General features: G+C 37.7%; 2 protein-coding genes across 5 annotated transcripts in view; both read left to right on the top strand.

Annotated features, from left to right (window-relative positions):
• The first annotated feature begins 4,188 nt into the window (after positions 1-4,188).
• c1qbp (complement component 1, q subcomponent binding protein) lies at positions 4,189-8,001 on the top strand. The gene is made up of 6 exons (XM_084730459.1): positions 4,189-4,490; positions 5,976-6,126; positions 6,280-6,370; positions 6,523-6,618; positions 6,734-6,859; positions 7,223-8,001. The coding sequence occupies exons 1-6, from the start codon at positions 4,238-4,240 to the stop codon at positions 7,370-7,372; spliced, it is 867 nt and encodes a 288-aa protein (XP_084586585.1). The 5' UTR covers positions 4,189-4,237; the 3' UTR covers positions 7,373-8,001.
• A 1,964-nt stretch (positions 8,002-9,965) lies between these two features.
• Positions 9,966-15,635, top strand: part of mlxipl (MLX interacting protein like) — a 36,958-nt gene continuing 31,288 nt past the window's right edge. For 2 of the 4 annotated variants that reach the window (XR_014771575.1, XM_084730457.1), the window contains exons 1-2: positions 10,237-10,601; positions 14,702-14,808. Coding sequence is in view for 3 of the 4 variants with exons in the window: in XM_084730457.1 (XP_084586583.1) it covers positions 10,255-10,601; positions 14,702-14,808 (454 nt within the window). In the remaining variant the exon portion in view is untranslated. Of the gene's footprint in view, positions 10,602-14,701; positions 14,809-15,635 lie in introns of all 4 variants that reach the window. The other 2 variants (XM_084730458.1, XM_084730456.1) reach the window with 2 other exon arrangements.

Raw genomic sequence — 15,635 nt, 5'->3', positions numbered from 1 at the left:
AAGCTTTTACTCTTAAGTAAGGTCTGTCTCTGTAGCCATCCTGTCCATAATGTTTTCAGACATGCTGCAACTCAGTTTCATGTCTGCCAACTGCAGCGCTGTCACAATATTGGACCAGTTCCAAAAATTGTAGTCTCCATTAGTCACTTAGAAACAAAAACATAGGAAAATATGGTCCAAGTTTAAAAAAAAAAAATACCAAAGTTGCCCTTTAATTGACGTATCTTTGCGTCTGAACAGTTAAGCAGTCTTGTCTTGAGCATTCCCACCATGTAGTTTTTGGTTTATACAAAGTGGTCTTAAAGGGTTTTATATATGCAACGATATTAAATTTGTCTTAATCTATGAAATTATGTAACTATAATGAAAATGTAAAAAAAAATCACCAAAGTTAGAAATATGAAATATGAAGTTTTTACATGTCACAGTGACATGGTTCCACTTTGATAATTACTCTACATGCAGCACTCGTCTGGTTCTCTTGTGCATGCCTTTTTTCAATCTATGATTGTATCACCACTTTCCCCCAAATACATGCACATGAGGAGAAGTAGCATGCCTTATTCTCCAGGTTCTACTCTTTGCTGTTGTATGTTCCTCAGCCTCTACACAGACTAACCACAGATGTATGCTGACAACAAATGTATGCAATGCATGGAGATTATAGTCGATGATCTGACCACTCAGGTCTTTCATACTTTGTAAAATCATCATCACCATCTTGAGGAATAGGATGGATGCTCCTCTTGTCTTTTGTTTTTTTACACTGGACTCAGGATTGTACAAAATACAGTGTAACCCAAATAAATTACATAGATAATTTCTAACTTTTAAAACACCAAATGCATCTGAGGTTGTTATAGAGGATCATCAGACTGTTACAGAGAGGTTGTGTGTTCAGTGTTACAGATCATCTACTTTATAAGATTTGTTTTTCAGTCACAAAGGAAACGTAGGCCATTTAAGATCTGCATGTTATAAAGTTTGTAAGATCAAATGCACGCCTTTGATGAGTTTATTGAGAGTATATTTAATATGATTTGTTAAAGTCTTACATAACCACTGTTGGTTTAATTTCTAATAAAAATCCCGTCACTGACCCACAGCAAAAGTGTACATGTGAAGAGTGAAGATTCAGAGGAACAGACCTACACATATCTGAGTGTCTGTTAAAGAGCTGCTCCACCATGTCAGACAAACACAAAGTGAGGGCTGGGGAGTCAAAGAGCATAAATCACTCCTAATTCCAGCCATTGCTGTTTGTCATAATTAGACTGGCACATTTCTAAATTACGCAAAACTGGATTAACAGACAAGTTATACTTTGTATTCATGATTAGTAGTGAGGTGTGTTCACAGTTTACAGCTTGGTTCTGATGACAAATGATGCATAGATTTCACAGATTTGTTTTTAGAGCCCGGCTGATACTGAGTTTTTGAGACCAATACTGCTAATAAGGATTAAAAAAAAAAATAATAATAATATATCAGTAGATATTCTTTATATATCAATATCTATCAGATAGGTAGATGTAGATACCATGAAGATAGTTGATTATTGAGTTTCATTCCCAGGATGACAAATACTGATGTTTTGGGTTGGTAAAGCATCTAGAGCACAGCAGGATAATGAGGAAATAATAAAATACAGCCAGCAGACTTCACCACATACGTATTATAAGTGATGATTGGGAGGGATTATGTTTATATGAGTCTATGCTTTTTTTAAAACAGGAAAATGTTGCATACCATGCCTTTAAACTGGTATTTTTCATAATTTTAAATAACTGAATTTTAAAAAACAAAAATAGAACAACTTGAATGGAGAAAAAAAGATAGAATATGCATAAAAATGCTGCCTATAAAAACATTTTAAAAAGTGTTGGTGTCTGAGAAAGAACATGTTAGAGTCCTGGGTTAGTGGTGTGAAAACAGCTCCATCTTCTGGCAGCAGGACTTCATGTCTAAATGATGCGACTGATTCATCTCATGACTTTATTTGAAATGATGCAACTCTTCCCTCCATGATGTTCATGTCCACTGGAGCCAGACACTCATTTCATGTCATAGACTTTAGATTTGAAGGTTCATTTGATGTCAGGAAGCTCTCTGATGATATGAGAGGCAGCTTCCTTGTTGTGATGATGCTGACCTTTCATGTGTCCTCTTGTCTTGTATGGAAAGCTGTTGTACAATTTACTCAAACCTCAGTCTTATCTGGAATGATATGTTAGATATCATAATATAATTTCCATCATAGCTTTCTTTCTTCATATTTCAAGTTATCTCTTACTTTGATTATACCAGTCAAAACATATTCAAAAATTCAGAAATCCTTCAAAAGTAAGTGTTAGTGTTATATAGTGTTATAGTTAGACTGGATATGCTCTGCATACATAGGTAATTAATTTTGTCCTCGTCCACAGTTTCATTCTTTAAGGAATAATATTATTTCAGATATCCACAGTTAGAATGATGATGAGAAACTGCAATTTCCAATACCCCCAGATTTATTAAAGATACCACAATTTTTTTTTACTTTACTTCCGCAATGGTATTTTTACTAGTCACTATGTATGTTGCATATTCAAAATTACATTATTAATATATGGATTTTTTTTTTTGAGATATGTGAAATTAAAATTATGACTAGTAATTTGATTGTAGATATCTGAAATGGGAGCTTTTCCTCGTAAGAAGTCTATGACATCCAGAATGTTCACTCTACATATAAAAACTGTTAAATGCCTTTTTCACAGCAGTCATATACAGTATATATGAAATAGAAGAGTGAAGGTCCTTTACATTTCATGGAGCAGAGTCTTTCCAGTGAGCCAACATGTACAACAGCAGCACTCTGACTGTCTGACCTGAATCATACTGAACCTTCATTAGCATCATTGATAACATCTGTGCTGTGAAAAATGTTTGTGGTGGATATCTGAAACTGAAAGCCTGACACACATGAATGACAAACAGGATATGTCCTTAGAAAAGGGATCTGCAACCTTTACAATCAAAGGAGTCATTTTTGTCCAGAAAAAAAAAAATCTGTAAGGAGCCACAAATATTAAATTTACTCTTTCCCCTGAAATTTGATTTGCTGTAGACGTTGGCTATGACACACATGTCAACTGACAAAATATTATAACCTCTTCAAAAAAATTGGTATATAGGATACATATTTGTACAACTGGAGAATGTAAGAATCACTTTACACTGTAAAATGATCATTGAGACAGCTCAAAATTTCAATGCAGTGTACTGTACACATTTTTAGACTTGAGCCCAACTCAAACTTTTTGACTTTGGAAAACTTTTAAAAATTGTGCCAACTTATAATCTTTAGGTGAGATGATTTACTTTACTTCTGTAAATAAACTTTAATCTTTCTGTTTTACAAATTCAAAAAAGAAAAAGATCATAGTGAGCAGTGAACCTGGTTTTAACTGAAAATATACATTCTCTTTAAACACTATCTCTTTTTTAAAATATTATCTTTGGGGGTTTCTAAAACTCAAAGATTTATGTTTAGCCAGAGAAGAAAAATAAATTATCTCAACAAAAGATCAGTATTTGGTAAAACTTTTTCGTTTTTACAGTATAGACCTATATGTATGATAAATGAAAATTTGAATGTAAAACAAAACAAAACAAAAACAAACAAACAAACAAACAAACAAAAACATTATTCATTTCCATATAATTCCATACAGGTTGCAGACCCCTGACTGCCCCAGAAGTACAGAAGTGTGTCATTTTGGATATTTGATCTCTGGATATATTTTTTCCGACTCTGAAGAATTTAATTACAGGTATATGCAAAGCAGTCTTGTTATAGTCTCAGAGGAAAAGATATAAAGCCTATGACTCTTTATGATCCTTATTATGAGGCCACGGGGGGCGCTGTTGAGTCGGTTGTGACGTATCATTACGTATACCTTTTACAAATATAATTTACTTTATTACATTAATTATTCGTAAAGATAATATGTTTACAATCGCATTTGGGGTTTTCATATCCACAGACAGTCATTTTGTTTTTTTCTTTCTGTTTTAAAGTACTACATCCGGTTCAGAGGTCATAGTGACGATAGGTCAATGTGTCCTTTCCTTCCACACGTGTTTTCTGTAATCTTCCAGAAGCAGCAGCAGTGACAGGGAGCTAGCCGGTTATTGAGAGCTGTCAACTAATTTACTAATTTATTCTTACGCGTCTTAATATTTCTGTACAGTCATGCTAAAGTCAGTAGTCCGTGCGGTGGGAGCCGCTGTTCGCCTTTCTTCCGCCACCACGTCCACAGCCCGAACTCTGCCTCTCAGTTGCTCCACACTGTGCTCTCCAAGCTCGGCAACAACTCGGCCCTTCACCCGGTCTCTGTGGATGTTGAATAACAACGGAGCCTCGTCAGGATACAGGCCGAAACTGTTCAGTTCAAAAGTGTTGAACCCCTCGGTGTCGTGTGGATGTGGAGGACTGCACACAGAAGGTAACATTTGATGTAAACGTCTTTAAAGATGCTTGCTAACAGTTAGCCAGCTAGCTTGTCTGGTATCATGCAATATTACATGGAAAACAGAAACACGTTTAGCTGTACAGAGTTCATCTCACTCACGTTGAAATGTTGTTAAATTAATCGCGACTTAATCTCATTTCTAGAAAAATCTAACCCTTAAACACAACTCGTTTACAACCTCAACGTTACAGCATCTTCTCACTGGAACTTCAGCTGCTAGCTTAGCATTCACCTTGAAACATGTGCAACTGTCATCACCTGAATAAGTAAAAAAGACTACATTTTTAAGTTGAAACACAACAAAAATAAGTTGTTGAAAGAAGTTCACATTTTGTGTGGTGTCTGTGAAACAGCCTAGGTTGAGCTTTACAGGTCAGTCACTCACTGATGAGAAGTAATGTGAAGCTCCTTCAGGAATAAAGTATTCACATCCTTCATGTACAAGTAACAGATCTACTCCACTAAAAGTAAAAACTCTGAATTTAAAACCTTACTGAAATAAAACTATGTAAGTCAGTAACCATGAGTGTAAGTATTACCAGTGTTTCCTCTATCCTGGTCCTCAGAGCTCACTGCCCTGCATGTTTTAGATGATTCCCTCCTCCAACACGTCTGATTGAGATGATCGGGATCAGGATAGGGGAAACACTGATTACAAATAAAAGTACTCATTCTGCTGAAATGTTCTCATTGTTTTACTGGATATATTACAGCTGCATGACTGTGTGTGTTAAATTTTACTGCTGTAGATGATTGAAGTTTGGTCATTTTAACTACTTTGTTTATTGTTAGGTAGTTTAATCACTGCATCATGTTTAGGGCTGCAACTAACAATTATTTTCATGATCAATTCAGTTGATTAATTTCTCAGTTAACTGATTAGTAGTTGTTTGGTGTACAAAATGTCAGTCAGTGGTGGAAAATGTCAATCAATGTTTCCCAGAATTCAGGATGATGTCCTTAAATGTCTTGTTTTGCCCACAAACCAAAGATTTTTAGGTTAGTATCATAAAGGAGTAAAGAAACCAAAAAGTATTCACATTTAAAAAGCTAGAATCAGACAAAAAAAATATGCAACCTGATTAATCAATTATCAGAACAGTTGGGGATTAATTTAATAATTGATTTCTTGATTAATTGTTCCAGCTCTGATTGTCTTCAATGTCCTATGATCATCATATGATTGTAGTGTTGCTAGTCTGTCAGAACCATGTATCTCATTTTTTCTCAAGCTCAGAAGAACCAGCAACACTTCATTTTTCAGTTTATTGCCCAGTAGAAACCTTGGAATGTAGCCTTGTTGCCTTGCTGGATTGAGAGGGAAGGTTGCCTTGAAAGCTTTCTGTAAGCCAGTAAACAGAGTAATGCTGGACTGATGAAAGTTGCATGCTGTGGCTGAAGAAGTATTACATTTTCCAATGTATAGTAATTATATATGCTGTTATTTTTTTTTAACAGGTGACAAAGCATTCGGCGATTTCCTGTCTGATGAAATCAAAGAGGAGAAGAAGATCCAGAAAAACAAAAGTCTTCCTAAGATGTCTGGAGGATGGGAACTGGAGATGAACGGCACAGAGGCTAAACTCACAAGAAATGTTGGTGGAGAAAAGTAAGAGTCAGGATTCAAAACTTTATTGTTTATTAATCATAGAAATGTGTCTCCTGCTTTTGCATGGCACATGTGGATATCTAATACAGTGATTATCCAGTCCTTGTGGACATTTGGGCTTACTAATAATCTGTTATGTCTCCTTTTTTACAGAATCACGGTCACATTCAATGTCAATAACAGCATACCTCCTAACTTTGAGGAAGAGGTAGAACAAGGACAGCAGAAGTCGCCAGAAGATGAGGTGAGTTAAAACAAACCTGTTAGTCTCAAAGATGTATGTAAAATATAAACAGCATTGGAAAATTGTGTTAAAAACAGAAAGTAACTGATTAAAGTTGCTAACATTCAAAATTTGAGCAATAAAATCATTATTATCCTGGTTTTCTTTCGCAGCCAGAAATTGTGTCTACACCAAACTTTGTTGTTGAAGTAACAAAACAGGCTGCAAAACATTCCCTGGTGTTTGACTGCCATTTCCCTGAAGACGAGGTGAGCACAGACTGCACTCTGCCTCAGCATGGTCAGCAGCAGTATGTCTCTGACCTTTTTCTCTGACAGTTTAGTTTTTGATTTAAACAGTAATCCACCGGTTTTCTTTTTGTAGATGAGTCATGGTGAAGGAGAAGAGGAGAGTGACATCTTTGCCATTCGTGAGGTCAGTTTCCAGCCTGAGGGAGACTCTGAGTGGAAGGAGACCAGCTACACACTCAACACAGACTCTCTGGACTGGGTAAGACCTGATCTATTCATACAGTTAACACAAAATTCAAATAATAATACACATTAGAGTTAATAAAGCTGATAATAGCTGCATTTAAAGGCCCAAGAATGTGTTTCATGTAAAAACTTTAGTTTAGAGTAGTCCTCTTTAGTTCCACCATCACTAACTGACTCTCTTCTTATTCACTTTGATCTACACACATACTCGGCACATGTGTCATTTACTTAGTAAAATCATGAACTAACCTGTGATGGAGTGTTTGCCACTGACACACAAACTGACTGGCCACTTTTACAGTGCTGGTTTTCACACAAAGGGGTGGTATGATCGTGGGACGTGGCTGCTCTCATCCATTGCTGTGTTGTTTTTCAGGCCCTGTATGACCACCTGATGGACTTCCTGGCTGACCGGGGGGTGGACAACACCTTTGCTGATGAACTGATGGAGCTGAGCACCGCCACCGAGCATCAAGAGTACATAAAGTTCTTGGAAGACCTCCAAGGCTTTGTCAAATGTAACTGATGTTACATATGAGCTAAATTTCTTTGATTCAGTACACATTCTGGCACAGTGTGAGGTATGATAACAGAGGGACTACAGCAAATGTTACAGCACTGATTGATTGATAACTTTGGCACTCTGAAGAGACTGATGATTACTTGCTTTAGTGTCTGTGACCTCTGTTGCCAGAAGTTGTCACATTAATACTTGGCAAATGTAAATGTGTTCTCTTTGTTAAAATGTGAGTTTATTTTGTCTGTAAGTTAAAGAAGGTAAAGTAGTTTAAATTAAATATATGAAGGCCATAAATAATGCAGGTCATAACAATCCACAGAATCCATCATCATAAAAAATGCTCTCAATTTTAGTCTTAACTGCAGTGGTTTAATGAGTCTCAAGTCAGTATTTGTTCAACTCTCCTAAAGCCAATAAAGGGATGATTTGTCAAGATGTGAAAGGAAGACAAAGATAAAAAATCAGTCCTTCTGGGTTAAACTTGACAACTACATCAACTGGAAAGGGAGGTCGTGTCGACCAATATTGATTTGACTTGTCAGACCAAAATATGTGAAGTCTAAATTTGAGTGACATACATCAGAATGTCTTGAGAGAATGGAAGATGAGTGTCCAATAAAACAGTTTGATACTAATGGATGATTTTATGGGGGTTTTTTTGTATGCCAAGTAAATCAGACAAATAATAAACCTTAAAAATATTCAATCGGTTCAGTTTAACCAAATTTGAAATATGATTGAGCTGTCCATATGATTACGCCTTAGATATCAGTCTGCAGAAGACATTTTCTTTGTTAATCCTGGGTAAAAGTAAAAATAAAAAGGATATGTGTTTTGCTGTCAGAGCATCTGTGACTTTGAAAAATATTTTTTTCCGAGCAATCATCATGAACAACACATGCACGTCTTTGTCTAGCTGCTAAGTACCAAAATAATCTCAGAGAACTATGTAATATAACAACTGTTTAGTTTGCCTTTTTCATGTTTAGCAGTTAAAATTAATGCTGAACGTTTGCAGAATGTATAAGTGTCAGAGTTGTAAGAAATGATTAATCTTTCAGAAGGAGTGGATGTTTATAACTGTTAAACAAAATGTTGATGGAGTCTGGCAGACAGTCACTGAACTCAAAGTCCAGCGTGCATTTTAAGAGCAGTGGGCTTTTGTTTTCAGGACAGCGGGCTTAACTTTATATCAACAGATGATTAACAGTTCTAAACAGCTGATCAACATTTATAAGATAATCAGGCATTTGTCAGTTCAGTACAGTAAAAAGACAAGATATTTCATGATCAAACCAATCAACCAAATTGTTTTTTGTAACTACCCTCATTTTGAATTCAATTCCTGCAACATGTTTCAAAAAAGAGTTGCGATGGGCAACAAAAAACTGAGACTTATGGAAAGCTAACAAACACCTGTGTGGAACATTGTACAGTTAAACAGGTCATAGGTAACACATGTCCACTGGGTATGAAAGGAGCATCCTCAAAAGGCTCAGTCATTCCACAAGCCTGGATGGGGTGAAGTTCATCAACTTGTGAAACACTGTGGGGGCAAATAGTTAAGCAGGATGAAAAAAAACTTTACCTCTACAATCCATAATGTCACTAAAAAATCTGGAGAATCCAGAGAAATCTCATAAGGGGTAAAACTGAAAACCAACATTGAATGTCTGTGACTTTTGACCCCTGATGTTTGTTGCTGCATCTGCAAATGTAAGTTAAGACTCTACCATGCAAAGAGAAAGACATATATCAACAACATCCAGAAACACTGCAGACTTCTCTGGACCAGAGCTCATCTGAGATGGACTGACGCAAAGTGGAAAAGTGTGCTGTGGTCTGACGAGTCCACATTTCAGATTGTTTTCACAAATCATGGATGTCAAGAGGAAAAGGACCACTCAGATTGTTACCAGCACTGATCTCAAAAGACAGCAGCTGTGATGGTGTGAGGGGATTTGGAGCGACATATGCTGCCATCCCTGATGTCCCTGCTTAGTTCAGTGAGACAATGCCAAGACACATTGTGGACATGTTCCAGCAGCATGTCTTTGTAGTAAAAGAGTTCAGGACTGACCTGCCTGCAGTCCAGACCTGTCTCCAACTGAAAATGTGTGGTTCATTATGAAGCACAAAATAAGATAACAGAGAGAGAGACCCTAGATTGCTAAGTGCCTGAAGTTGTATATCAAATAAAAATGAGAAAGAATTTCTCCTTGAAAACTTCAATTCACTTCCCAAACACTTTCTGACAGTTTTTAAAAGAAACATCGGTGTCACGGTGCTAAAAATGCCCTGGTCTCTACAACATGCTGTAGGCATCAAATTCAGAATGAATTAATAATCATTAAAGTTAATCAGTTTGAATCTTAAATATCTGGTCTGTGTGCTGTACTCAATTGAATATTGTTTGCAGGTCATTGCATTATGTTTTTATTTACGTACTATAGTGTCCCAACCTTTTTTGGAATCGGGGTTTGGTATTAAACTATTAATATCCTATATGAATATTTTAAATTCGAAAGGGCCAGCCTGAAGTATTACATAATAAGTAGGCTAATAATAACAATAATAAGTCTTCTAAGGACGAGTCTATTAATAATTACCGTCCTCAGTAAGGGTGGTTAAAAGGACTTTACCACCATAGGAAGTTGACATATTGATAGTAGGTCTTACACAACAGGCAGTCCTCACATATTGTCTCTGCTGTGAAGGAGACAGTGAACGTCTCTCAGCTGACAGATGAGGGGCCTCACTGCTGACAGAGCTGCACACTTGTTAGAGGAAATATCGGCCGATCTGAAGACAGCGGGGGAGGAGGGGGGAGTCAGCTGAGGAGAAAGTTCACTGTCTGACGGACAGTCCACCCTGAATGAAAGCGCACCATGGCGGCCAAAGGCAGGGTTTGTTCAGCCGGACGGAGCCAGCTGCAGGACTCGTCGGACTCGGACTCGGAGGGGGAAGGGGAACCCGCTCGGGTTGTCGGTACCGGGCCGTCCGCCGGCTCCTTCCCCCCCACACAGGTCATCCACAGCGGACACTTCATGGTGTCGTCACCCCACAGCGACTCTGCGCCGCGCAGGAGGAAGAGCGGCGGCTCGCTCAGATATGACTTCGACACGGTGAACAGGACGTGGTGTCAGACGTACCGGTACGGGCCGCTCAGCTCCGGGAGCCTGAGCATCGACCCCACTCTGACCCGCCTCTTTGACTGCATGTCCCTGGCCTACAGGTGGGTCATATTACCGAGTCTGGGGCAGAAGGAAAAACCCACCTGAGATCATTAACTGCTTTGAAATGTCCAGATTCCCCTGTATAAATGAGTAGAACCTCCCTTTACTTACACTTCTATCTTCTGCAGTTCAGCCTTCTTTCCTTCTGCAGGATTAGCTGTGTGAATAACTCATGGAGCTTTCATGCAGCATGATAAAATGAAATCTGGAAAATATTATAGTTTTCAGATTAAATATTTCCCCCATATATTCAAAGCCACCTATTAATTTGGAATATGAACCTGCAGGCTATAATTTAATTTAAAATTCCTTTCCCCCTGCAGTGATCTCCCTCTGTGCTTCATAATTTACATATTATTTTATGAACGCTCTGCATAAAAATATCTCTTTCAGCAAGTTTCTCTATTAAAACTGGTAGTCAGTGTTGGGTTGTAGTGTGTGGGGATGTGTTGGGAGAGGGGTTTTGCAGTCTGTTGTTGCGCAACAGCTTGGAAAATCTTCACTGAAAACTGGACTTTGAATCTAGTTGGCAGCACAGGAGAGATTACAGTGTAACTGAGGGAAAGGAGAGAACATCCTGAAATGATGCCCCTGGAGTGTTGCTGTGACTTCACACCATGCTTATTTCAGGATGTTTATTATTGTCCGTTATTGCATTATCACAGACAGTAAATTGAAAGATGTAGATGTAGCATTAGCAGTGGCTAATGTGTCCCTAAATAAATATCACAATATTTCAGGGTTCTGTGATAACGATGTTTTTGACGATATGACAAACTACTGATAAATATTTTTGGTCTAGAAGTCACAGTAGCTGTTTATCTCTTCTTGCAGTCAACCAGCCTGGGTGCTTCTGCTTGAGGTGGTGAAATCAGTCGCCCGCTTTTGCTGTCTGTCCTCTTTCACTTCTTACATATTACAGTGGTTTATTGTACATCTGATCTTTTGTAACCAAACCACTTCCATAATAGTCAGTTAGTTTTCAGAACTAAATATTGCTATTTATCACCATATGATTTTTTTCATTGTGAAAAAAAATATATCAATGTATCAATTCAAGATATGATGTAGAACACCCCTGTGAAACATTCTGCATTTTATTCACTGCATTTTTGAAACAGTGTTTGTTGCTCCTTTTTTCTGAATGACTGATTTTTTTTAAAATGTGCTTAAGTTCTGCTTTAGCAACTTGCTCTTCTGAGTTGCCATCAACTTTGGTCCAAGGAAAACATTTTTGCTACCAGTGACAATCCGCCAATTTTGTATTTTTTATAGTTTGGTGATAGCTGCACAACAAACCTGGAGCCAGTATGGGTTGGGCTGTTGGATGACGCCATTGTTCGTTGTGATGTCTGACAGTCATCAACCGCTGATTCCTCTAAATACTGGAATAACTTTTGGTTAAATGGATGTGAAATTATGTAGAGACATTCATGGTCCCCAGAGGAGGAGTTTTACCAACTTTAGAAATTTCCTGACTTTGACTGTAGAGTCATGAGCAGGTTGACATTTGTGGTTCAGAATGACATATCTTGACATTAGTCAATGGATTGTTGTAAAATTGGTCACAGATATTTAAAGTCCCGAGGGGATAATCTCTAGTGACTTTGGAGATCTCCGATGTTTCCTGTAGCCCCACAAGAAAGTCAAAGCTTACATTAATCCTAACAAAACAGTTAATGAAGGTCATGTCCATAATGCATTACAAGCACATTCATAGGGCATTATAACCAGTGGTGGACAGTAACAAAGTACATTTACTTGAGTACTGTACTTAAGTACATTTTTTTGAGTATCTGTACTTTACTTGAGTATTTGTTTTCTTGGAAACTTATGACTTTCACTCCACTACATTTCAAAGACAAATATTGTACTTTTGACTCCACTACATTTCTAGGAAGGGTTGTCATTACTTGTTACTTTTTAAGCTATGCATAGCTTCAAGGTCAGCTGTTGCTGTTTTTCTTTTCTAAAATACAATTGGCCACACGCTGTGTTCATCACAGAAGGAAACCAATCACAGTACCCGCTCTCAACTGGGACTGATGTAAAAACAGAAATACGTCAACCAGGTGCTCTGAAACAAGCACGAGCAAGTTCTCCCTCTTTCATTTAAACAAAACTCAGTAATGTTGACGGCAGGAGAAAGACTAAATTAAATCTTAAGATGTTATTATAATTCTAAAAAGAGAAATAATTCCAGGTAGGCTTTTAATGTTGGATTATTTTTATTGGGGGGGAATACCACATAATTAATGCAGGCAATGTCTGTCCTTTTTGTTTCTGATTGTATTTCTGTGCTGAAGTATTTATAGGTGTTTCTATAGACTTTGTAAGAGTACTTCATTAGGTGGTTTCAGTTACAAGGTTCTGTAAATGCACTGTGAGAAAAATACAACAATGTATTGATATTAGAAAATGTACTTGGTACTTTTGAATACTGAAGTATTTTTAAAAACAAGTACTCTGGTACTTTAACTTGAGTCAAATTTTGAACTGAGCAACTTTCTCTTGTAGTTGAGTAATATTTGACCAGAAGTATCTATACTTTGACTCAAGTACTGGGGTTGAGTACTTTGTCCACCACTGATTATAACCATTACAACCATAACATTGTGTCTTAAAAGCCCTCTCTATTTGAGGCAGTGTGGATTAGAGTTGCTGCTGAAGTTCTGTCTTTGACACGTGGGAGAGAAAGTTACACACGAGGTGCTGAGATGAATACTCTTTTAGCAGCAATGATGTCATCCATCGTGACGTTTCACTGTGGACGTTGTCATATATCAATTCAGTAGGCATCGCCCAGCCCTAATAACCAGTACAACACACCACAAGGTGTACATTGTTATGAAGGAATTTCACATTAGGAACAAAGAACTTTTAAACTTTAATTGGATGTCTTATAGCTAATGGTTTTTCTAAACAAGCATTTGGGTATTTTGTGAATCATCTCACAGGTAGAACCCAGGCTGTTCAGATAGAGGCTGCTACACTGGAAGTACTGCAAGTCCAACAGGGGTTCCACAAGGTTTGGCTCTGGGCCCATTATTATTGGAGAAAATATTCAACACTGAGCCTTTCGTTTCTAGAGATAATGACACTGTCATCTACTGCTCCACACACACTCCTGCTGAGACGAGTGTCTTCAACATGCAGCATACAGCAGCTCTGTCAGCTGTTATTAGGGTTTTACTACAGAAACAAGTCTTGCTTTTCTTTTTGTGTTATTGTCTTCACATGCTGGACTGTGGTTCTCTTCATGGGACACTGAGATTCATTACAAACTGTGGTTCTCTTACTCATCCTGCACAACACTCAAAAGTTAATTTGTCTCTCTTATGTGTACGTTGCCTCTCATTGGTATCTGTTTATTTGCAAAACCATTTGGTCAAACCTCTTTCTTATTTATCCTCTCCTCTAACCTGGAAATATGGAAGTCATGATCTACGTTCTGTGGATATCTTGCAATTTGTTGCTGCCGAATCATTTACAGACTGATCTCCAGCTTCAAAACCTAGTAACCTTGAACGAGGTTACTTTGTGAATCTCTTAGGTCCAGGTTCTCTGTGTGTGTGTACTTATTTACTTATAATTAAGTAAGACTGTATTTGTGCAAACTGCTGTGCAGTATTTGTTATTAACCAGACTGGCGTTACTTGGTTCCTCTCCTAATAGCTTGTTTTTTCAGTAATATGCTGTCTCTGCTGTTTTGGAGTGTGTGACATTCAGCGATGTCACTCCATTAAAAGTGTGTTGAAAATGAACCCCCCCCCCCCAGGCTTCCTAGCAACTCCCTGAGCACCTCACATTAGGGGGCCTCTTGTCAGCACTCAGCAGGCTGAGGGACAGTGGAAACAAAGTGCAAACAGCCTGGCTGTGTGCTGGTGAATGAGTTGATTGGGCGCTATTAGTCAAAATCAGGACGGATTTCTAACAGGGGTGAGATGTGAGGTTATTTTTTTCCCCACTTAGTCCATTTTCTTCTAAAGAGTATCTCCTCATTTCTCAATGTCAGTGAGGAAAAAAAGCAGTGCATTGAACATGATTCATTTTCTGTTCATAAATTGCATGTTTTTAGAAGTTTTCTTCTTTTTTGCAGTGGTAAGATCGTCTCTCCCAAGTGGAAGTCTTTTAAAGGTCTGCGGCTGCTCTGGAGAGATAAGATCCGTCTGAACAATGCGATCTGGAGAGCTTGGTTCATACAGTGTGAGTCCACCACTCTTCACCTCCTCTCAGAGCTGCCTACACATTCTTTATCTGTCCAGTAATAATGATGAGGGACAGAACTGCCAAATGCAACAGGACCCGTTAGACAAGGAATCAAAGGAGAAGGACATTACTACCACATGCAACAAGAATTTGTTAGACAGGAAGTCAAAAGAGGAGCTGGAAAATGCAACAGAACCCGTTAGACAAGGAATCAGAAAAGAACAACTAAGACTGGGTTGCATCAAGAAAGACTTATTTATTCTAAGATTAGTTCTAATCAGAGTAAAGCAAAAGTATAAAATGAGTGAACCCAGATTTAAAATTAAGCAGAGCTCTGTTGCACAAAAAAAGCATTAATCTCCATTTAGTAAATACAAGTTTATTGGTGTAAACCAAAAGTTTAATCAATATGAATATGCTTGCTTACTCAAATTAAAATAAATGCATAAATAAAAAACTGAGTGCTGTCAACTGGTCAAATAGCTAGTGAATGTTCAATTTTTTTTCTTGTGCTAATTTTGGTCCCTGCTAACGAGCTAAAATGTTAAGAAAACCTAACAACCTTACATAGATCGTTTGCTAACTAGCTAAAAAGTTAACAAAACATTATGTTGTTTGTTGGCTAGCTAGTTAACAAACAATGTAATGTTTTGCAGGAAAAACAAAAAGAAAAACGGAGACTGTTTAAACTGATCATCTGGAATAAAAAAAAAAAGAAACGTTGGCTCCTAAACTCAATTTGTTCGAGTCTGTCCCTAAACTTTCTTATTGACTTGATTGTTTTGCTCAGTCCATCTAAGTGACTAAACATAAATGAGGATTGG

This window comes from Lutjanus erythropterus, chromosome 11, assembly GCF_056507025.1.
Source record: "Lutjanus erythropterus isolate fLutEry1 chromosome 11, fLutEry1.hap2, whole genome shotgun sequence".
Classification (NCBI taxonomy): domain Eukaryota; kingdom Metazoa; phylum Chordata; class Actinopteri; order Lutjaniformes; family Lutjanidae; genus Lutjanus; species Lutjanus erythropterus.
The sequence above is the reverse complement of the archived record's forward strand: the minus strand, read 5'-3'. Positions and strand labels throughout refer to the sequence as shown.